The 23407-nt window shown below is 49.7% G+C and overlaps 1 protein-coding gene across 1 annotated transcript in view; it reads left to right on the top strand.

Moving 5' to 3' along the window:
• Positions 1-23386, top strand: part of LOC112118879 (cytochrome P450 2J2-like) — a 95289-nt gene extending 71903 nt beyond the window's left edge. Inside the window, exons 2-9 of the mRNA XM_029911121.1 lie at positions 8013-8175; positions 9039-9188; positions 11407-11567; positions 14505-14681; positions 15204-15345; positions 20830-21017; positions 21653-21794; positions 23120-23386. Of these exons, the coding sequence (XP_029766981.1) occupies positions 8013-8175; positions 9039-9188; positions 11407-11567; positions 14505-14681; positions 15204-15345; positions 20830-21017; positions 21653-21794; positions 23120-23298 (1302 nt within the window). The 3' untranslated portion in view covers positions 23299-23386. The remainder of the gene's footprint in view (positions 1-8012; positions 8176-9038; positions 9189-11406; positions 11568-14504; positions 14682-15203; positions 15346-20829; positions 21018-21652; positions 21795-23119) is intronic.
• Positions 23387-23407: the final 21 nt, after the last annotated feature.

The raw sequence follows: 23407 nt of genomic DNA on the forward strand, positions 1-23407 counted from the left end.
CCACTCTCCCGAGTTACCTGGTAGCTATGCCTAGAGGCCCCCAACAATCCCTCCTTTGAGAACACTCAACAAACCTTTGTCAGAGTTTTCTCATACTCTAAAGACAAAATGTGATTAAGCTCCATACAATCAGGATTATCAATGAGAGGGTATAAAGGAGCCTCTGGGGAGGGGGAGGTACAAATCTTACCTATGAGCACTTTACAGCAAATGAGCAAAAGAACAAGAACAAAACATATCACCACACCTGTGAGCAAGATGCGAACAATGCTTCCCCCTATATCCCCTAGTTCCCCTAAACCAGGTATCCAACCCCAAAGGGAATCCAAAATAGTGGGTTCCCCTTCCTGGGCCTTCCACTGGCTAAAGGCCCGTTCAGCTGACAAGATGTGCTTGTTAATGTCCTGTGAAAACTCTGGGACATAGGTACAACACTCTTCTCCAATAAGGGCACAGACCCCGCCTCGCGAGGCTAACACATAATCTAGGGCCTGACGGTTCTGCAAAGCCAGCAGTCGAAGCTGGTACAGCTCAGAACTTATGCTTTTCTTTATGGCTAGGGTATCATTGGCAAACTTAAATTGTCAGAGGTGCTACTGCTGGTAATCATCCACCTTTGACAATAGTCTGACCAATTTTGGGGTACTACTCTCCAGGGCCATCCCGCTGAATGATGGGGAGTCTGGGCACATATCCAACAGTTGGAGAGATTAAACTCACGGGCAAAGGCAATTTTCAGGGCCTCATATGTGTTGGTAGCCATATCTGCAGGGATGGCTCCCCATCCTGCATGCGATGTGGGTGAAACAGTAGGTAACAGAAGAATTGCCTCTGTGATAAAAAAGAAATGCTGTGAGAGACCCTAAACCTAACCTATATTGTAATTACCACAATCCAAATACCCAGAGGACAATAAGAATTGTTGACACTAAACAAATCAAAAAATAACAAGACCAAATACATAGGCCAGGTCGGCCTTCTGTGAGAAAATAAAACCAATGCTCAGGGTTCTCGCGGGGAGTATGCTGTGACTGTTCAGAAAGATCACAACGCATTCCCAGTGACCCTCACTGTCTTTTGAATAGCAGCTTAAGTCCCAAATCGTCGTTAGCCATCTTCTCCGCAGGCTGGACAGTCCACTGTTTAGGAGCGGGCACTGCTTTCAATCGAGAGTGATGAATCCAGTTCTTGTGTCCTTCGACCTTTGCCGCTGTATGGGTGACAAGCAGGACGGTGTGGGGTCCCTTCCACTTCTCTTGGAGAGGCTCGTCCTTCCAGGTCCGCACGAGAATGGAGTCATCAGGCTGCAGGGAGTGGACCCGAGTATCCAGCAGAAGAGGCTGTGAATCTTTGGTGTACCTGTGAAGAAAAGAAAGAACAGCAGACGGAGGGCACATGTACTGAGACAAAAAACCATACCCCCACTTCCCATTCCCCTGCCAGAACTGGGGTACCATTCGTAGGCCATGCTCTTCCAAACATAATCTCGAAGGGACTAAGCCCTATCCTACCCTTAGGGAGAGCACGAATGCAGAGCACTTGATATCTTTTGAACCACTTGAGATGTGAAGTGTGTTCCATTATCAGATTCCATCCACTGGGGAAGGCCGAAGCGAGGAATGATTTCCTTGACAAACTTAAGAGCCACTGTCTTGGCAGTGTTGTTACGACATGGGAAGGCCTCAGGCCATCCGCTGAATCGATCCACTAAGACGAGAAGGTACCTGTATCCTTGGGTCCTGGGAAACTCAGTAAAGTCTATTTGCCACACCAATCCTGGGCCTGGGGTAGGTTCCAGGGTGGCTGGAGGCACTGCTACTCCTGGTCGAGGGTTATTCTTTTGGCAGATTAAACATTCAGCTTGTACCTGTGATGCTAGGGGTTTAAGTCTAGAGGTTAGAAAACATTTATTCATGAGCTGGATAAGAGCCTTTCTGCCTGCGTGTGTGGTTTGATGCAGTTCCTGCAACACCGGTCGAATCAAGCCCTTGGGCAGGAGGATTTTTCCCTCTGTGGAATAAAGCCATCCCTCCTTTTCCTGGAGACCGAGACTGTCCGCCAGGTTTCTGTCCTCTTGGGAGTACTGAGGGGCTGCAAGCTCACCCACTGATGGGATGAGGGCATGCATTTGGGCATTCTCCTCAGTTGGTGATTTCAGGGTAGCAGCTCGCTTAGCTTCCCTGTCTGCTCTGGCATTGCCCTTGGTTACATCTTGATCTTCCCTTTGATGGGCTTTGCAATGCACCACTGCTACTGCTGAGGGGAGTTGTACTGCTTCTAAAAGTCGGAGAATTTGAGACCCATACTTAACTGGAGAGCCTTGGGCTGTTAGCATTTCCCTGCCGGTAAACTCTCAGCTTCCACGGTATCATGAAGAGACACAATAGCATAACCAGCCCTCCTTTGCCCATCCACAACAGTACTACTTCCATCTGTATACCATTCCAAGTCAGCATTTGGGAGTGGCTGATCTTTTAGATCTGGGCGGCTAGAATACTGAACATCTATGATTTCTAAACAGTCATGTTCCTGCTTCTCTGTCTCTGATAGCAGGGTAGCTGGATTAAGGGAGGGACAGATCTGCAGGGTGACTTCAGGATTTTCTAACAGCTTCGCCTGGTACCGAGCAACCCGAGCCTGTGTGAGCCAAAGACCACCCTTAGTGTCCAGCAAGGCTCGAACCATATGGGAACATACACACTTGCACACTTCCTCCCAGTGTCAGCTTTCCAGCTTCTCCCAAGCACTAGAGAGCCGTAGCTGCGACCGCCCTCAAACAGGCTGGTCATCCCTTTGAAACTTGATCCAGTTGTTTAGAAAAGTATGCCACAGGACGCTTCCAGGCACCTAATAGCTGAAATGCCCTGTCCGCTTCTGGGGACCAGTGAAAAGGGGTCATGATCCGCTCCCTTAACACATTCATACAGAGGTTTAGCCCACAGTCCAAACTCTGGAATCCATATTCTGCAAAAACCTGCCATGCCCAGGAATGCCCTAAGCCAACAGTTGCTGGGGATGGGAACTTGGCAGATAGCCTCCTTCCTTTCATTTGAGAGCTGTCTCTCTCCCTGCCTGATGTGAAATCCCAGATATTGAACCTCTAAAAGAGCAATTTGGGCTTTGCTTTGAGATACCCTGTATCCTCGCAGTCCAATAAAGTTTAGGAGACTCACAGTAGCTCTGAGACAAGGGATTAGACCCACAGCAGCAATTAACAAATCATCCCACTCCTCCAAGTCTCTGACCAAAGCCTGTCAAAACAGAGTGGGGGAATTTTTAAATCCTTGAGCCAATACTGTTTAACAAAACTGCCTTTTAACCCTTCTGTTGTCCTCATTATGCCTTGCAGTATTTTGCTGATCTCAGTTGCTTGGGCACATTCAGCCCCCCTTCCTCTTGGTTGTCAGCAAAGTCTTGGCTGTGAACACTGACCTTGGACTGAGGCCAGCATGACTGAGCTTGCTAGCTGTATTTTCCTCTCAGTTAACTCATTCCATGCTTTTTCCTCTTCTCCCTTTCTCGGCTTCTTCTAACTTCCAAAGGAACCTTCCACTCTTCACTCATACACCTTTTCTCCAACCATTAACACATACTTATTGCCATCATAGGGGTACCTTCCCTTTCAGGGCATTCATTTTTCCAGTGTCCCTCCTTACGGCATATGGCACACTGGTTGCGACCCAGGCGCCTTTCCTGGGGACCAAGGCGTCCACATCCACGGCCTCTCATTCCCCGGCCCCTTCCACCTTTCTGTGGCCTTACTTTGCCGCCGACCTGCACCGCCGCTACCATCATTTTTACTTGCCTTTTCTGTGCCTCCTCCCTAGCCTTAGCTATAACCTGATTCCGCTCCACTTCAGACAACAGGGTTCTCATAAGTATATTACAATCATCCCAGTCAGGCTTATAACTTGCTAGACACCCTTCAAAGAAAGAAATGAACTTGCTTGGATTCGTTGAGAATTCTCCTGCCTCTACCTTGAAAAGCAGCCATACGTACAGGGTTAAAAGCCACTGACACAAGATCCTGTGTTCCTGGACGGGCTACCACACTCTCAGTAATCAACAGATACAATCCCACGGGGGGGTACTCTCTAAAGCCTGTGGGGGTGGAGGAGCCGAAGGGGACACCGATTCTGGCATTACAACAGTGGGAGGGTTCTGGGGTTTAGCAGCCAATACTACCGAGCCTGTCGGAGTCAAATGGCACTTGAACAAAATATCAGTCCTATTTCTTAACACCATAAACGTATACGCATAGAGATGTTCATTCCATTTACCTGTTCTCTGACAAAACAAAAGCAATTGAAGGATCGTGTTGCAATTAAGTGATCCTTCCGGTGGCCACCTTTCTTGGCACTCCAGCTGATACTGAGGCCAATCAACTGTACAGAACCTTTTCCAATTTACTTTTAATTAACTGATCAGATCCAAACACTTTCCAGTTCACCAGAATGCATTCTAAGGGTGTACACTGTACCCTGCCGGCTGTACTCTGTCCCTGCCCCATACTGAGGGAGACTCTGGGCGTCCCCAGGTCAAAACAGGCAGACACTGGGCGTCCCCAGGTCAAAACAGATAAAGTCCCCACTGGACTGTTCCTACCTTATCCAAGGGTCCGGTTCTGCACCGTCGCCCTCTCCACGGGACCGGTTCCCCACCGTCGCCCGCAGCTGCTTCTCCACTGTCTGTGTGCGTTGCACCGTTGTGCCCTCCGGGGTCGAGCAAACCACGTCTCTGCCGAGGCCCCCGATGAAGTCACCGGTGCGCGCTGGGCGTCGGTCATCGCTGTAATCCGTCGGCCACCAGGAGGGATCCGGGCAAGGCTAAATTTCAGCCTCGAGCCCCACGTTGGGCGCCAAAACTGTTCCCGCCTGAGGGGCTTGAGGCGGACTAAAAGGTCCGTCGCCCGGTGTGCTTAGCACCAATAAAGACACCGAGGGGAGAAAGCAAGCCAAGTTTATTTCAGAGCTCTGAAATGGCACTAGGAGACCAGCATGCCTCAAATCCAGTGCAACAAATACAAATAACTTTTACTTTTTATACCCCAAGCAGTTTCTGTGTAAGTCTTTGTTTGTTAACTCCCTCTTACTACTCCCACCCCTCCCTTCTCTAGCCGTTACAATTAGAAAAGTTCCCATACGCCTGCTTATCTTTTGGCCTTGCAAGGCCTGTTTACAGCAGCTGCCTGCTAGAAAAGCTGACCCTTACATTTCTGCCTTAACATGTAAGCAGTGAACACAGAAGTAGATGAGAGCTCACAAGATGGAGTCTGGGGGTTCAGATAGGCCCAGAGCAAAAGAGCTTCATCGACACTTTGGCCTTCCACTCTCCCGAGTTACCTGGTAGCTATGCCTAGAGGCCCCCAACAAGACGGTCCCTAGCCTCTTTTAAATCACGGTCAATTCCAGGGTCGGCACCTGGCCAAGCTGCCTGTCTGGTAAGCCGTTGTCGAACTTTGGCTGGCATAATTATTCGTAAGAGTTGCTTAATGTCTGCCCAAGATGGATTATAACACTGCACCACTGTCCGGAGCTCGTCTCTAAATTTTTCTGGCTCCTCCCTAGCATTAGGAAATTCCTTCACCAAGTTTCTCAGATCTCCTGGCGACCACGGGGCATGCACTGTAACCAACTGTCCTGCAGTCCCGGGCAGTTCTCTTAAAGGAGCCTGGACTGTCTGTGCTACGCTTCTAGTAAAATAACGGGTACCCTCCGCAGAAGGACCAGACTCGGGAGAGCTACTGGGAATATCAGAATTATCCCTTTGTGGTGAAGAAGAGGATTCTCTTATAGGAGAAGAAAGAACAATTTGTGTAGCTGATACACGTGGTGGTGAAACTGACACTGCTGGGTGAGATTCGTTAGCACGCACAACCGGCAGGGGGCGAGGAGGAGGCACCGGCTGCTGCTGCTGAATGTTACTGAAGAAATCTACAATGTCCTTAGCAGTTTCCTCCTTACTTTTAGGCCTAACTAATTGGGGCTAAAGAGGAGCAGAAGGAATTGCTCGAGCAGGAAGACAGCCGGGTGTCTTGCATTTAAGTTGTAAATGGTGTACTTGGGCTTTCAATTTTTCCTGGGAGTCCTTTAGACTCCGCACCCGAGACTCGTGGAGTCTCTTTGTTGCTTTCTCTCACCAACAGACAAATTGCTTTCACTGCGCACCAGAGGCTTTTGGCGAAGCCAGGGTTTCTCTGAGATATTTAAGTTTATTTAAATCGAAGGTACCTTTTAGTGGGCATTGTTTAGATGGATTTGCACGCGTGTAAAGATTTCAACTATCTAAATACCTGCAGGTTGTTGGACCATAATGTACGTACATGAAATAAGCTGGGGTACCCTTAGGGGGTGAAAGGGAATCCTTAGACTGTCCCCCACCCATTTTCCAATCACACACACAGGGAGGAGGATGCCCTGTCCGCGCTAGCGGCTTATAAACTAAGGATCTCTCCCTACAGGGTACTCACACAGGAGAGGCTAACGAGGATAGCCATGACCTCCTACATCTCCCTTCAGCAAAGAGCGTCGGCTAATCTCAGAGAGACGGCGCCGCTTACTTTGTTGCATCCAGTGAGATGGTCAGACTGTCAGTGGCTCACACAGAGAGGAAAAGGGGAGGGAAGATGGGTTTACACACTCCTAGACCCAGGTAGCCTCCTCGTCGGACGATGCCAGGCCGAGTTAGAGTACCGTGGGTCAGATCTCCTAAAAGATCCTCTAGTTACCGGGCTTGCGTTAGAGTAGTTCTGGTCACGAGCCAAAAGACTTTGCAGAGTACTCTGGGCGTCTTTCGGTAACACTTAATTCACACTGGTGTATACACACACACACACACACACACCAAGGCCTTACTTCAGGTACTATTCCCAAGTACCTCAGGTACTATTCCCAAGTACCTCGATGCATTACTCGAGGCGGTAAAAACCCCTCCTGCTGAGGCAGTAACAACTTTTCAACACAGGTGCAAACCTATGCACCTCGCATATGCATACAGGGGGCGGCAAACAATTCCCCTACGCCGCTCAGCATCTGACCTTGCTGCACAGTCAATAAGTTCGGATGGCGTGAGCCCAACAGGGACAGACGGCCCCACGGACAGTCCTCCTCCGACACCCCAATAGAGATTTCAAAAGGTCTCTTACCTCTATTGTGGCGCCATGGGGTTCGAAGGGGAACGATCCGTAGTAACTGCCGGTGCCTCTGAGGGCGTTGCCATCCCGGACGAGCCCCCAGATTGTCGGAGAAAAACTGAGTTCTCATTCTTTTGTTTGGATACAGTAAGTCAGAAGCTTTATTAACTCTCACAATTGTGCAGAGGGAGAGAGCTAAGCAGGTCTCTCTCTCAGGTAACTAATTACAGCAAGCATTTATACTTTTTATTACAGAAATAATGAGGGACAGCTGCATTTTGTTTATACATAGGCCATCTTGATATCTTATTTCCTCACTTGTTTTGACTTTTGCCAACATACAATATTTTTTATACCTTATTTACACAAGGTCTTCTACACCTTATTTATATAAAGTCACAATAACTTCTCACACAGTTTTTTCTTACCCGCCTCACACAATCTTCGCTTCTACAGATCTCGCGTTATCAAAGTTACAGTTAGCCTGACTCTTGCTAACGAACTGTCATGTATTGCAGTTCCTTTCTGTTAGTTCTTTTTTTGCTTCCACACCAGCCACCCACAGATCAGCTATGCAACAGCCCTCCTCCAATCAGCTGTTTAGTAGTGGCCAGGAGGCGCTGGGGAGAGGGGGTGGAGCATGGGCGGGAAGAGGCGGAGCGAGGGTGGGGCCTTGGGCAAAGGGGCGGGTTGGGACAGGGCCTCGGGGTAGAGCAGGGGTGGAGCACCCACCCAGAAAAATGAAAGTCAGTGCTTGTGCATACCAGAATCAAGATATTCCTGTAACACCCTTACCAGTTGGCATTAAGAGGTTCTTGGGTCACAATTTGTTGTATGCCATTTTTCAGACGTGCTTTGCTGACACTGATCATGTCTCTAGTTGGCACAGATTCATGGGAACATCTTCACCTTGTGGTTGGGAGAGAGCCCCGTGATTATATTGCAAGGATTCCAAGCAGTGAAAGATGGTCTGACCACCAACCCTGAAGATGTTTCTGGCCGGCCAACAACGCCTTTCTTCGATGAAACGGGCAATGAAAAGGGTAATGTTCTTTTTCCACAGACACCGTGCAAAAAACTGGGGTGCCCACTGTAAGGGTGGCAGTTCCGTTATTTCATAGCCATCTCCCCATGGAGCTGCATCTCCAGACTGCAACAATTGCTACATGAATAGCTGGTCTGGTGATGAGTAATGGGGCAGGCAGCCACTGAAGGGTAAAATCCAGAGTGTTAAGGAGATTGTTTGATCCATTCATAGTCTCTTGGGCCCAGATCTTCAAAATCAATGGGAGTTAAGCACCTAAATAACTTCGAGGATCATTAGTTCTGTCCTGTGAACGTCACTATCATCAGCAGGCTTTCAGCTCGGAGCATGAACATCACTCAGTGTCCCATTGGACATGCCTTTGACACAACACTAATTTTGGGTCACTCACACAGCGTGAAGGCTTTTGAAACCTGGGCAAGATCTTCCTACCTGCTGGGCTTCAACTCATAGTCCTGCGCTGTCATTCAAACAAAACCATCAATGCTCTTTTATCCACACCCTGCATTGAAACCGACCTCACCCCACATCTCCTGGGAAGTAACTCCCCACATCTCTGTGTGCATCCCCAGCTGTGAAATTATCCTCATATTTTCAGGTGACGTGTGAATTATGAAAACTGTATCCTGCGTGTTTGAAGCCCGGCTTTCTTTTTCACCTAAAAAAAGCAACAAAACCCTCCAAATAGGGGAGTTTTCTGGAGTTGTCACAATCTGTTCATGTCTGAGGCCCCAGATAAAGCAACTAACAAAGTGCTTGTTCTTCTGGATTTCTGTCATGTTAGAAAATATATTTTAAGTTGAACTCTTACTAGGTGAATGATTTTCCTTTATATAAATAACCGATTCTCAATGGCCTCAGGTATTGTTATGACAAATGGTCACACCTGGAAGCAGCAGAGACGCTTCGGGCTGATGACCCTGCGGAACCTGGGGCTGGGCAAGAAAGGCCTGGAGCACCGAATCCAAGAGGAGGCCTGTCACCTGGTGGAGGACTTAATGAGTGAGAGAGGTACATCATTGCCAGCATATTTGGGGCTTTTCACTTACCATAACGTTATTTTCCTAGGTTTCAGAGGGGTAGCCGTGTTAGTCTGTATCAGCAAAAACAACGAGGAGTCCTTGTGGCATCTTAGACACTAACAAATTTATTCGGGCATAAGCTTTCGTGGCTAAAACCCACTTCATCAGATGCATGGAATGGAAAATACAGGAGCAGGTATAAATACATGAAAAGCTGGGAGTTGCCTTACCAAGTGTGAGGTCAGTCTAACAAGACAATTCAATTAACAGCAGGATACCAAGGGAGGAAAAATCACTTTTGTGGTGGTTATGAAAGTGGCCCATTTCAAACAGTTGACAAGAAGGTGTGAGTAACAATAGGGGGAAATTAGTATGGGGGAAATTAGGTTTAGGTTTTGTAATGACCCAACCACTCCCAGTCCTTATTCAGGCCTAATTTGATGGTGTCCAGTTTACAAATTAATTCCAGTTCTGCAGTTTCAGGTTGGAGTCTGTTTTTGAAGTTTTGTTGCTGAAGAATTGCCACTTTAGGTCTGTTATTGAGTGACCAGGGAGATTGAAGTGCACTCCTACTGGTTTTTGAATGTTATAATTCCTGATGTCAGATTTGTGTCCATTTATTCTTTTGCGTAGAGACTGTCCGGTTTGGCCAATGTACATGGCAGAGGGGCATTGCTGGCACATGATGGCATAGATCACATTGGTAGATGTGCAGATGAATGAGCCCCTGATGGTGTGGCTGATGTAGTTAGGTCCTATGGTGATGTCCCTTGAATAGATATGCGGACAGAGTTGGCAACGGGTTTGTTGCAGGGTTTGGTTCCTGGGTTGATGTTTTTGTTGTGTGGTGTGTGGTTGCTGGTGAGTATTTGCTTCTGGTTGGGGGCTGTCTGTAAGCGAGGACTGGCTTGTCTCCCAAGGTCTGTGAGAGTGATGGATTGTCCTTCAGGATAGGTTGTAGATCCTTGATGTTGCGCTGGAGAGGTTTTAGTTGGGGGCTGTAGGTGACGGCTAGTGGCGTTCTGTTACTTTCTTCGTTGGGCCTGTCTTGTAGTAGGTGACTTCTGGATACCCTTCTGGTTAAGTCACCTCTCCAGTGCATCATCAAAGGGGCAGATATCAACTCCACCATCCCCTCTAGCTGTTTTTCCCAATCACCCAGCATGTCTACGTAGCTAATCCAGTGCATTTCTAATGCACTCCTGTCACCATAGTATCTAATCATCGTTCTAGGATCTTGTCTGGGTTAAGAGTCAGCCAGCTAGCCTTCATCCAGGCCTCAGTTTGCAAAGCCCCTGCTCTCTCCAGGATCAAGCCCATAGGCCCAAATTCCACCCTGCTGTCACACCCTGTGCAACATGAGTGAAGTCACGCAGGTTCCGTGGACTGTAAGTTAGGACAAAAGTAGCCCCAAAGTCTTAGCCCACTGCTAAGTGAGATCATCAATAAATAAGACCCCGTGGTGTGTTGATAGCATTACCGGCTCTGTAACTAGAGTGAAAGGGGTCCTAGAAGTGAATGTAAAATAGATGCCAGTGACTGTTATGATCAGGGGAGAGAGCAGAGCAACTGGGTGACACATGCAATGGATCCACGTATAGTCAAGGTATCCCATAGCGCTGCTTCCTTTGCCCTGCAGGAATAATTTTTAGAGAAAGAGCCAAGCAGAGAATCCGGGAGCTGTAACCAGCTTCCTGACGCCCCTCCCCACTCCTATCTGCTGCACCAAGCAGACCTCAGCCACTGGAGAGAATCTGGCCCAGTGAGTTTAGTGGGAATTCTGGGGCTGGGAGGAAAAAGCAGCTGTCAGTGACGTGCCCCACAATCTCTCTCTCTCTCTCAGCCTGGGACAGAACCTGCTGGCATGTGAGGGGCGTTACTGGCCAGGAGCTCTGCTCACTTCACAAAGCTTCCAGTGATGTTCTGCTTCCGCCTGGACAGCTGCAGAGATGGGCAAGGTCCCTTTAACACACTGAACCTTCTGCGGCGAGTTGGTTTGTGACCAGCTTGAGTTGTCTTTGATTGCTTCTTTTAAATGTTTATTAGTGAATGATGCTGGATACCAGAATCACAGGCTCAGAAGCGTTCACGACTGAAAAGACCTGCTAGATCCCAGGCTCCTTCCCCAGGCTCCAGGACATGGGTCTCGTCCCAGCAGGGGGCGACACAGTCGCAGGCAACATTAATGTTAATAACTGTGTTTGCAGGACAGCCCTTGGACCCTACTGTCTCCTTCAGCCAAGCACTTGCAAATGTCATTTGTGCTGTGGTTCTGGGACATCGCTTCTCCATCGACGATGAGACGTTCCGGCAGCTGCTGAAAGCCAATGCCTGTTTGCTCAGCGACTCGGGCTTCCTCAGCAAGAAAGTGAGTTCCCAATTTGTCGCTGTTATTTCTTATGTCCCTCTCCCTAAATAGATGATGTGGTATCTGCTTCCTGGAGCTTCCCAACTAAATTAGACACGACGAAGGCTACGATTTTGGCCTGGGTATTTTTATTAAAAATCACAGCCCGAACACAGGCAATAAACAATACATCGGGAATGTACACAAGGCTGGCATTAGGGAGTAGCAAGCGAGGCCATTACCCCATGCAACAGGGGGCTCCAGAAAGCTAAGTTACAGGTGGCGGGGCGTGGGCTCCAGCCCCGGGAGGGGAGGCCCATAATTTAGCTCCGTGAGGCCCCAGGTAATTGCCCTGCTTGCTGTCCCCTTATGCCAGCCCTGGCCACAATGGTGCACAAAATGGTGTTTTCGCAGACATCTCTTAAAACCACTGAATCCGTGAGCTTGAAACGTGATTTAACGAGGGTAAAACGTGCGATTGACCCAGTAGCAAAAGCAGAGTGGTTGGTGACCACGCTCTGTTACCCATGCGGTATCATTTACTCATGACACTGTAATTTGCTATGCTGCCATTTAATAATGTCCGGATGTCGGATCCCAGAAACTCACCAAAACCTTCATCTTAAAATGAAGAGAAATTCAGATTCAAAAAGACCTGTTGGGGCCCCCAGTCGGTCGTCTTATTCAGTTTGAAAATATTTCCCAAGTGTTACACAAAGTCCCCTCCGTCTCAGTCCCGGGTAGTGTAAAGCCACCTAGCAAACCTGGCTAGTTCAAAATGCCCAAGGCTGCTGCCACACTTATGTACATGGGGATTGTCCAGTCTCATACTATCAGCTTTTTCAAGACGTCATGAATACCAAACCCTTCTCAAGGTCATTGGCACCTTATTTTTGTTGTTGTTGTGGTGCTGCCCACGTACACAGTCCCCACCCCAAAGAGCTTGCCGTTTAATTTGAAACGTGATGCAATGGGTGACTGGGAGAAACAATAGGATGTAGGGAGTCAGGCTAAAGGGAACCAGTCTTCGTATACACCTGGGTGAGTTTCTGGAATGTGCGCAACATGCTGGTTACAAATCCCTAAGAAATAATGGGGGAGGGGGTTGTTTTAGTTGGGGTTGGACTAGATGACCTCCTGAGGTCTCTTCCACCCTAATCTTCTACGATTCTGTTTTCTGTCCCTATCCCATGTTAGCTGGCTGATTTCTTCTAGGCATCCCAGAACTGGGGGGATTTAAAGGAAGAGAATGTATCAGTCTGATGTTCGGGGAGGAAGGTCCATGTGCAAGGGACAGCATGGAAGAAAGTGTGGGAGAAACAGGCCACTGGAGGGTCACAGCTGGAGTCCTGGGCAAGGTGGAGAGCTGGGGAGTGGGGAAACATAAGAGACAAGAGCGGAGAAGTAGGGAAGGGCAGAGTTGTCTCTCTGACATCTCCTCATGGATGAACAGCTGACAAATGAAATGTAGCATGGCCAAAACCGAGCTCCTGATCTTCCCCCATCGCTCTCCCTAGAGATAGCACCACCATCTGACCTGTTGCTCAAACTGACAACCTTTCCTCAGCCCTCTCTTTTGTCTTTCACATCCAGGTGATGTCTGAATCTCGCTGCTTCTTCCTGCACGGCATGTTCACGATCCTTTCCTCTCTGCCCATGCCGTCAAACCTCTTGTCCAAGCCCTGATCACCTCATACCTTGGCTGATGCTATCTCTTCCTCTCTAGACTTTATGCCTACAACCTCGTTTCCTTCAAGTCTTTTCACAATACTGCTGCTAAGATCCTCTTCTTGGGTTTCTTGCTCTGCCACACCTACCTTTAAGTCCTTCCATTGGCTACCTACCTGCTCCTGCCTGGCTCCGAATTGTACACTTCCTGTTGTTTTTGTTACCCTATCTCCTCCATTCTGACCCTGGCCAACTAGTTTGTCTCCTTCACCTGTTGTCTTTTAGATTGTAAGATCTTTTTGGGCAGGGACCGTTGTTTACTATACATTTGTACAGCTCCTGCCATTACAGGGCCCTGATTTTGCTGGCTTCTGAGTGCTGCCACAATATACCCTTTAAATAATAATTTGCATCCAAACCCCCCCTCCTCCTATTTTAAAAGCATGTTAAGTTTGCACTGTCAAGCACTCCAAAGTTAGGAGATGCCAGAATTAAGGTTGTCCATGCAATCTTAATTTGGGCCCCTTGTGCATATGCATTATGATACCATGTTTAATGACAGGTTTCAGAGTAGCAGCCGTGTTAGTCTGTATCCGCCAAAAGAACAGGAGTACTTGCGGCACCTTAGAGACTAACACATTTATTTGAGCATAAGCTTTTGTGGGCTACAGCCCACTTCATCGGATGCATAGAATGGAACATACAGCAAGAAGATATTTATACATACAGAGAACATGAAAAGGTGGAGGTAGCCATACCAACTGTAAGAGGCCAATCAATTGAGATGAGCTATTATCAGCAGGAGAAAAAAAAACTTTTGAAGTGATAAACAAGATGGCCCCTAGAAGGCGTGAGGATACTTAACATGGGGAAATAGATTCAATTAGTGTAATGACCCAACCATTCCCAGTCTCTGTTCAAACCTAAGTTAATGGTATACTTTGAACTCTTTAGCTCAGTAGACCTTTACTCTCCGTCTGTTCCATGATTCTAAGTCCAGAAGAAGCAGACATCACAAGGGGAACCTGGAGCATCTCTCTCTCTCTCTCTCTCTCTGTGTTTGTCTATATCCAAATGGCTCCTTTCTGGACACAAGGGCTAGCTTTGTAAAGAGTCTTATCCATCAGCATCTAGGCTGAAGCCCCATACATGAGGCTGAAAATGTGTCCTTCAAAGCAATTGATCCAATAGCAAAATTCCTCACACTGGGCATTTTCGTCTTTGGAGAGCTCCACCAGGAATGTGTTAATTGCAAAGAATGAAAGCAGCTTCTTTGTGTCTCTCCTACAGCTGAACAATACTTTCCCCTGGATCATGGACCACCTCCCAGGACCTCGCAAGGAGCTGCTATCCTGCCAGAGGTTTCTGTATTGTTTTGCAAAGGAAGAGATCAGACGCCATGAGGAGAGTGGGGTACCAGATGAGCCACAGGATTTCATTGACTTCTACCTGGCACAGATGGTCAAAGTATGTTTCTGCGCCGTAGGTGACTAGAACTCCTCTGCGACTCCATCGCACCCTTCTAGCGCAAACCTCTGCAGAGTAAAGCGGAAATGCAGCAGCTTGTGATGGGATCAGGTGTATGGATGGGTGGGAGAGTGGCAGAGTCAGAAATCTATCGGGCTCCAGTCTGGGCAGGCAGAGATTAAATGACAGCTCAGCATCAACTGCAGCTCATCAGCCTCCTAGAAACCCAGCTCCAAGGAAGAGGGATCCTTTGTCCAAAGCGCACAGGCCAAACGGTGTCTCAGAAGGGCGTTGCAAAGCAGCACAGAGCAGAATTGGAATTGAAGGAGGTGACGGGAAGTAACAAAAACAAGAATCTGGAGGGCATCAGAAAAAACATTTACGTGTTGTGATTTTCTGACGTCAAAAATACTAACAAGACATTGCAAATGGCAGGGAGTCAAAGGAATGAGCAAGTTCTGCTATTTATCACGCCGACTGTCTTGCCCCCCGTGCCCTAATTTATCCCTCTGTCCCCTGCAGTCCAAAGACGACCCCAGCGCTACGTTCGATGAAGGGAACCTGATTCAGGTGGTCCTGGACCTCTTCATAGCAGGCACAGAGAGCACAGCCACGACCCTGCGTTGGGCCCTGATCAGCCTGGTGCTTCATCCCGACGTCCAAGGTGAGGGAGAGGGAGACGGGGACGCACGCCGTGGATGCGAGTCCGCGTGCACATGGGAAATTACCTGGTTCTGCCAGTTTTTATGAGACACATGTTCGTTCTAAACCTGACCATTGGCGGCTGCTGAATCAGGTGAGCCGCAGCCAGCAAAGCGGTAAGATTTCTGGTCCTACAATCATCGAATGGTAGACATTAGAAGTGGAAAAGCCTCATAGAGATGCCTAGGCCACCTACTTCCCCAATCCAACCCTGCTGCGGGATTGTTAGTCCACCTGCTTTAAAAGTCTAAGGCAATGGGACTTCCGCCATTTCCCTTGGGACACTGGCCACAGGCTAACAGATCTCACCAGTGGGAAGTTTTCTTTCCACAGCAGAACCTTCCTGATTCACCCTTTGCTAAGCCACAAACCTCGTAATTCACACTCGAAATGCACCGGGGCTGGATTTCCACCCCACTCGAGCAGAGCGCAGGTTCAGTGGAGAGGAGGGGCTGCAGCCTGCAGGGACTTGATTAGTGCTCCCTGATCATCAGCCACCCAGCCCGCCTGGGTGCAAGTTAGAGCTTCACAGGAGCAACTCAGGGACCTCCCATCAGCAGAAAATCAGGCCTAGTAGAGCTCTGCTCGTCCATGCTTCTTCCCCTCCCTGTCCTGCCTTCATCCTGCCCTTGATCTGCCCCCTTCCCTCTCCAGATGCTGAGATGGGGATGGTGTCTGGAAGGGGCGGTGGCTCTGCCGTCTCAGTCAGCTATCTGCCCAGTGCTAAGTTGCCCTACACAGGTGGAATTTTCCACTGGTCACCTCCAGTCACTGTGGATCTGTCTACACTGCACACTAAGCCTGGGTTCTGACTCAGGTTTGACCCAAACTCCACTTCTGGCCATACCCAGATCAATCTGACTCAGGTCAGCAAGCACTCAGGGCCCGGGTCCTAGGACCTGGCTGGGGGCATGTTAGAGCCTGAGTCCTGTTGTAACTCGGGTCCAAGCCTTGAACGAACGGCAGATCTTGCAACGCTCACTGATGTGAGCCTCGCCCAGACAGCGAAGCCACTGGGAGTGTGGATCGCTTCTGGGCACAGAATTGCGACAAGAGTCGCACGACTTGAAGCCTGGGCCACAGGGCATGCCCCGAGCCCAGCTAAGAACTAGAGAAATTGTTCACTCACTAACGGGATACCACTAAGGTTATAAGCGATGCAGCCAAGGCAGGAGCAGAAGTTCCGACTACCTTCACTGGCGGCAAGAAGGAACTGAGGGTGGGGGAGCACGCAGCCCCCTTTATGGCGCGATATACAGGCGCCACTCCAGGGGTCGCAGCGGTGCTCCCTCAGTACGGGTAAGGGAAAAACTTCCGGCACCGGTGCACGTGGCGAGCACGCACACCTAGAGTGGAATACACCTGAGCAACACATCTCAAAGAACGCCAGTTACAGAACAGGTAACTGTCCTTTTCCTGGGGTGGCGGCAGCTCAAGCCACAGACCCGAGTCAGAAGGTCTGCGTAGTGCAGTCTGGACGCGTTAGCGTGGCCATGAGCCTAGGTCCAGCAATTGTAAACCCAGGTTTATGATGCAGTGTGGACGCTCAAGCGTTTAGAAACACCAAGTCCACAAGTCCAGGTCCCGCAGACCTGGGCTTAGGGTTCAATGTAGACACCTCTTGTAAGACCACTTTGTGCTGTGTGAGCCCAACAGCCCCCCCTCACATCTCAGCAACGCTCTGGTAGCAGAGATGGTACGGTAGGCAGGTCTCATTACCAGAACTTCATGCATGTTCCTACAGAACATTTACCCATGTGGGTTGCTGTGTTACCCAGGGCCGGTGCCCACCTTGCGACCCCCCCCCCAAGCCATGCGGCAGCTCCCCGCCGCCCCCTGCCCTGAGGCGCCCTCCCCGTGACAGCTCCCCCTCCCCGGGAGCCGTGCGGCAGCTCCCCACCCCAGCTCACCTCTGCTCCGCCTCCTCCCCAAGCACCCAGCCCCCGCTCTAATTCTCCTCCCCTCCCAGGCTTGCGGTGCCAAACAGCTGATTGGCGCCGCAAACCTGGGAGGCGGGAGAAGTGGAGCAGGATGGTGTGCTGGGGAGGGGGTGTAGCAGAGGTGAGCTGGGGTGGGTAGCCATCTCCCCTAGCACGCTGCCCCAGTTCTAATTCTCCTCCCCTCCCAGGCTTGCAGCGCCAAACAGCTGATTGGCGCTGCAAGCCTGGGAGGCAGGAGAAGTGGAGTGGCCCAGGAACGCTGTAAAAAAAAATTGGGGGCACCGCTTTTTGGCGCCCCCAAATCTTGGCGCCCTAGGCAACCGCCTAGTTTGCGTTAATGGTAGCACCGGCCCTGGTGTTACCATCCACACCTAAAACTCAGTTGCCCTTGCCAAGTTCATGAACAAAGGGCTTTTTGTGTTTCTCCTCCGTGAGGCATTGAGCAGAGCTCTCTTCAGCCCTCCCCGCCCCCCCGCCCCTTGTGTCATATCAAATATAAACAGCACCATGTCCCAGATTTCTCAGGGCCCCTCGCTGAAATCAGCATCTGGCTGGAGCCAAACCCAGGCCAGACTGAGGCGATGCTGGCGGGACGTGCCATGAAGAACTTACCTTCTCGACACCCGTCCCCCAGTTCTGAAGGCGTGTGGAGCCCACCCTCGTGGGCGTGGTTCTCCGACATCACCGTGGGACAGTTCTCGGGGTACCCAGGACTATGAGTTTTCTTGTTACCCTCCTGCCTCCAGAAAGAGATGGGCTTGCTTGCACTTAGCTGAGTGTCGGCTACCTGACCCCACCAGTCTGTTAGCCGTCCCAAGAACCTCCTCAGGGGTAGGCCAGCCCTTCCTTTGCCTTGCAGGCTAACGAGAGGTGCACCCCGCTCCCGGAGCCCCTCTGAAGGGTTCCCTGTAGAGTCCAGCCCCTTATCCACTGAACACTCGGAAATACCAGGGCTGCTGTCCCCAAAGACACAGCGTACACACCAGCTTGTTCAATTCGACTCAGGGTCTGCTCCTTGTATCACACCAGAGCACTGAGCTGCATTTCTAGTGAAAACAACGATCAGGGTGTTATCAAAGATTCGAGGTTCACGAGATCGCAAGTAAGGGTAATGGACACGAGAGGGTTGCATACAAAACAACATCAGAACACACTTTCTAGAGACTAAACTTAGCTTACCAGGCCAAGCTTCTGGCTGAAGAAGTTTCTCTCACCCCAAAGGTCTTTTGCAGCATTTCAGCCAAGGTTGGTTGTGATCCTGTTTTCAGAAATGTAACTGCACTGACCGATTACTTCCTAGGTGGAGGGTAAAGGGGTGTCTTCCTTGCCTTCTCCTTATATCCCCCACTCATTGTCTGTTCTTAGAGTCATGATAACCCACTCTAGCTTATTCTCCAGTGCCTTCCATTGTGTTGGCTTACAATGCTTGGAGCAGAGGTTTCCAAACTGTGGGGCATGCCCCCTTAGGGGGGTGCGGAAGGGCCCGGGCCAGCTCCCACAGGGGGTGGGGAGGCAACGCCACCCAGCCCCACTCCACTCCCAGCTCTGCTCCATCTCTGGTCCCAGGCCCGCGCCTGGCCGCAGCGTCGTTCCTACCCCAGACCTGCCCCCAGCTGCAGCCGCAGCCTCTGTCCCCTTACTCCTGTCTGCGTCCTCCTCTGCCCCGGGAGCCACGGTCCCCCTCCCAGCCCCGGCTCCAGGGGCGGGGCATAGACATGGGTAGCGGGGTGTGACCCTCAAAAGTTTGGGGACCACTGGCTTAGAGAGACAGGTGAATACACACCTTTTGTCGGGCACCAAACCTATTTGTCAGCTCTGCCTTGATACAGACTTTAGGACCCTATTTTCAGCACACACACATACTTACTCAGGCTTGGTCTACACTACAGAGTTAGGTCGGTAGAAGGCAGCTTACATCGACCTAATTACGTCAGTGCCTACGCTACAGCCTGGCTCCCGCCAGCGTAAGTGCCCACCTACACCGACATCATAACTCCGTCTCCAGGAGAGGCGCGGGGCTTATGTCAGTGGAGTTAGGGTGACGCAGTGTCCCTGTAGACACAGCGTTCCTAACATTGGCTGTTGGCTGTCATTCTCGTCAATTTCCATGACTGCGGTGGTTGTAAGTTGACCTCCCCTAGGTTGACTTATGTTTCCAGTGTAGACACGCCCTCAGTATGTGCACAGACATTTCACAGCGATAGCGTGACCAGCATGACCCAGGCTTTTGTTTCAGACCTCCCATGACCAATGTTCCCTCTATTTTTTCCCATGCATCGGCGGAATGAATTTTGTTATGTGCACCGATACGAAGGTGATGCGTGGCGGCGCTGAGGGGTTCGGAGTGTGGGAGGGGGCTCAGGGCTGGGGCAAAAGGTTGGAGTGCAGGGGTGGGGGGTGAAGGCTCCGGCTGGGGGTGCGGGCTCTGAGGTGGGGCTGGGGATGAGGGGTTCAGGCACAGGAGGGGCCTCAGGGCTGGGACAGAGGGTTGGGGTGCAGGAGGGGGGTTCAGGGCTGGGACAGAGGGTTGGGGTGCAGGGGGGTGAGGGCTTCAGCTGGGGCACGGGCTCTGTTCTTTGGGGAACCAGAATGTACAGCCCAGGATCAGGATAATCTTGTAACCCCCTTTACTCGTTGGCATAGAGGGGTTCTTAGGGTCACAGCCAGTTGCCCTCACAAAACAGTGATGGCTGTTTAGGCCTGGAAAGCAGGGCAGCTGCACCCAGGATCATATATAAAGATACGAGCCTGGTGCCCTAGGGAGAACCGGTTTGCTGCTCACCGGTCGTGTTTTTTCCTTGCGTTAACATTTTCTAGGCTTATTCCAATCCCTGAAGGTGGTTCCCTTTTGCCTTGGAAGGTTTGTGCTCAGGCTATTTGGCCACTTCCAGGTTAAGGAACTGTGAAAAATAGACTAGGCCTGCTATAAAAATATTCATCCGACATTGCTCTGTGCCTGGCTAACTCCTGAACAGCTGAGTCTATTTGAGCTCAATTCCCCCCCAGTGAGTACCAGTTCCATCGCCCTGAGCCAGCAGGGCTTCCTGAGCTGGGGGTGAGGATTTCCACCAGACTGCTAGTCAGCCCCTGGGAGCATCACACACACAGGAGTTTTGTCTGGGGAATGAAGTGAGAAGAAACTTTCCCTGCACTTTGGGATGCTCCTGCGGCACCTTGCCCCCAGCTCCCTCTCACAGCAAAGAAAGGGAAAGCTGTGCTCCAGGGCTGCATTTGGCCCTGATTCCGAATTTCAACTGGCATCTGTGAGTCTGCTGGGAAAATGCAGGTCCCCCTTAGAGATAAAGATGTAGGAATAACCAGCGTAGCTGATTCCCTTGGCATGGCTTCCCATCGCCCACTGCACTTAACCAGCATTAAAGGAGTAATTCCTCCTTCAATCTGCCGGGAAGTGACAGAGCCCCAGAATACACACCCATCCCTGGGCACGCACTCACTGCCCAAATACGTGTCCTTCCATTTGCATAAAGCTGAATTTGTCTCCTCAGAGAAGGTCCAGAAGGAGCTGGATGCTGTGTTGGGTCCTTCCCAATTAATCTGTTACGAGGATCGGAAGAACCTGCCCTACACCAACGCCGTGATTCATGAGATCCAGCGCTACAATTGCATTGCCCCGGTCGGAGTCCCCAGACAATGTGTGAAGGACACAACACTCTTGGGGTTACCTGTCCCAAAGGTACAGAGACATTCTCCATGCTTATACCTGCCTCTCCCATCAAAGGGTTCAAATGTACTAGGAATGCAACTCATTCGTGTTTCCAGGTATATAACATGCCTGTTTCTCCTTGCACCCTCTGAAGCCATCAGCACTAGGGCAAAGTGAGACCGCGCAGTACAGCCACTTTGCACGCGTGCCAGTAACGTGATACAACGTGCAAGGCAGTGGATGATCAGGACTGTGTCTCTTTCTTGATATGTCCCACTGCCCCTAATTTGCAACTGCTCTATCAGCCCCTTTAAACCTCTCACTGGCTTTGCCGCTTCGACATAAAAATCTTACTTTGTAAATCTGACGCATTTAAAATATGAAGCGTTAACATTTTTCTTCCATTAAGGAATCAGTGTTAAAGTGGGAGAATCCTGGGAAACTGCCTCTTCTTTTGGGCTCCATCCTGCCAGCAGGTGGCTCAGAAATGATGAACAGAAATAAAAACATACCATCCAATAGTCTCCCAGTTTACTCCAATGAGACAGATCTCTCCCCGGGGGACATGCCATGCACTGCACTACATGAGGACTGAAAACCGTCTCTTTAACCACCTCTCTGAGGGAGTGAGGGTGAGAACTAAGTCAGAGGCTTCTTCCTTGCAGGGCACTGTCATCTTGCCAAATATATGTTCTGTCTTGTCCGATCCTGAGCAGTGGGAGACACCTCGCCAGTTCAACCCGACTCACTTCCTGGATAAGGATGGAAACTTCATGAGCAGAGAAGCGTTCTTACCATTCTCAGCAGGTAAATGCACTGACAGCTAAACAATTTTTCATGGCGTAGATTGTGAATGCAGAATTCATAGAGATTTATAGTTAAACCTTGCTAATCTGCACGCTTTATAACTTGCACTTAGAATGGCAAACTCACCTCGCTTCCTGGCAAAAATGTATTTGCAGAATGCTGTGGTGGATTATTCTACTACACAATTTCATTATTTGTACCAAAATCACAGCACGCTGGCCACCATTAAAATGACAACATTTACCACGAGTTGCCGCAATATGGCATCAGAGATGATACAGAGTTTTCCCCATACTTCAAAATTCAAATGTTGACTTTTAATGGCAAGCGCCATTCATAGACTTGAAGGCCAGAAGGGACCATCTTGATCATCTAGTCTGACCTCCTGCACATTGCAGGCCACAGAACCTCACCCACCCACTGCTGTAATAGACCCCTAACCTCTGGCTGAGTTACTGACGTCCTCAAATCATGGTTTAAAGACGTCAAGTTATAGAAAATTCACATTTGCCCCAGTTTAAACCTGGAAGTGAACCATGCTCCATTCTGCAGAGGAGGGTGAAAACCCCCCAGTGTCTCTGCCAATCTGACCTGGGGGGAAATTCCTTCCAAACCCCAAATCTGGCGATCAGTTAGACCCTAAGCATGTGGGCAAGACTCACCAGCCAGACACCTGGGAAAGAATTCTCTGTAGTAACTCAGAGCCCTCCCAATCTAGTGTTCCATCTCCAGCCGTTGGGGATTTTTGCTACAGGCAGTCGTTGATGGGTCACAGGCCATTGTAGGCGGTCCTGTCATACCATCCTCTCCATAAACTTATCAAGCTCGGTCTTGAAGCCAGTTAGGTTTGTTGCATTTTGTATAGACATGAAAATTGAATTGAAGTTGTCTAAATCAATTTTGTGATAGATTTTAAGTGTTTGCTTGCATAGTAATTTGCTAAATTCATTAATAAGCAATGGATCTCTCAGTCATTAGTGCAAATTAGCCAAGTTCTACTGTACTAAGAAATCTGTGGACCGTGCAAATGACCCCCTCCCTCCCTTTGGGAATAGTTATGTGAAAAATGATTCCTAATGCTAGTTACCTGAGAAAAGCAAATTCTGTGATGCACATATGCAGACCTAGCCTCAGACCTTTGACTTCACAGGTAAAACATGATTTTGCTTTTAAACCGATCTTATTTTTCCGTCCTCACTGAGGACTAGAATCCTGCCAAGTCTAAAATTTCTCATGCGGTCATTTTTTGAGTTACCTAAGCAATATAAGGGAAACGTTGGTTTTTTTCTTAACTCACTAACTGCTCGTTCCCTCTCCCCCGTTAGGGCACCGTGTGTGTTTGGGGGAGCGCCTGGCAAGGACTGAACTCTTCATCTTCTTTACCAACCTGCTGAGGGCGTTCACCTTCAGGCTACCGGAGGGAGTGAAGGAAATCAACACCGAGTCCATACTAGGGGGTTTATTGCAGCCTCATCCCTATAAGATCTGTGCTGTTCCTCGCTAGGCAGCAGCATGTCACAGACCACCAGGAAACCCAATAGGCAGGGGTGTTTCTCATAGTGAATGTCCATAAATAAACTATAAAACAAAGACTTATGGTGCTTGGCGTTATT

Source organism: Terrapene carolina, unplaced genomic scaffold (assembly GCF_002925995.2).
Source record: "Terrapene carolina triunguis isolate 2854851 unplaced genomic scaffold, T_m_triunguis-2.0 Scaffold88, whole genome shotgun sequence".
NCBI lineage: Eukaryota > Metazoa > Chordata > Testudines > Emydidae > Terrapene > Terrapene triunguis.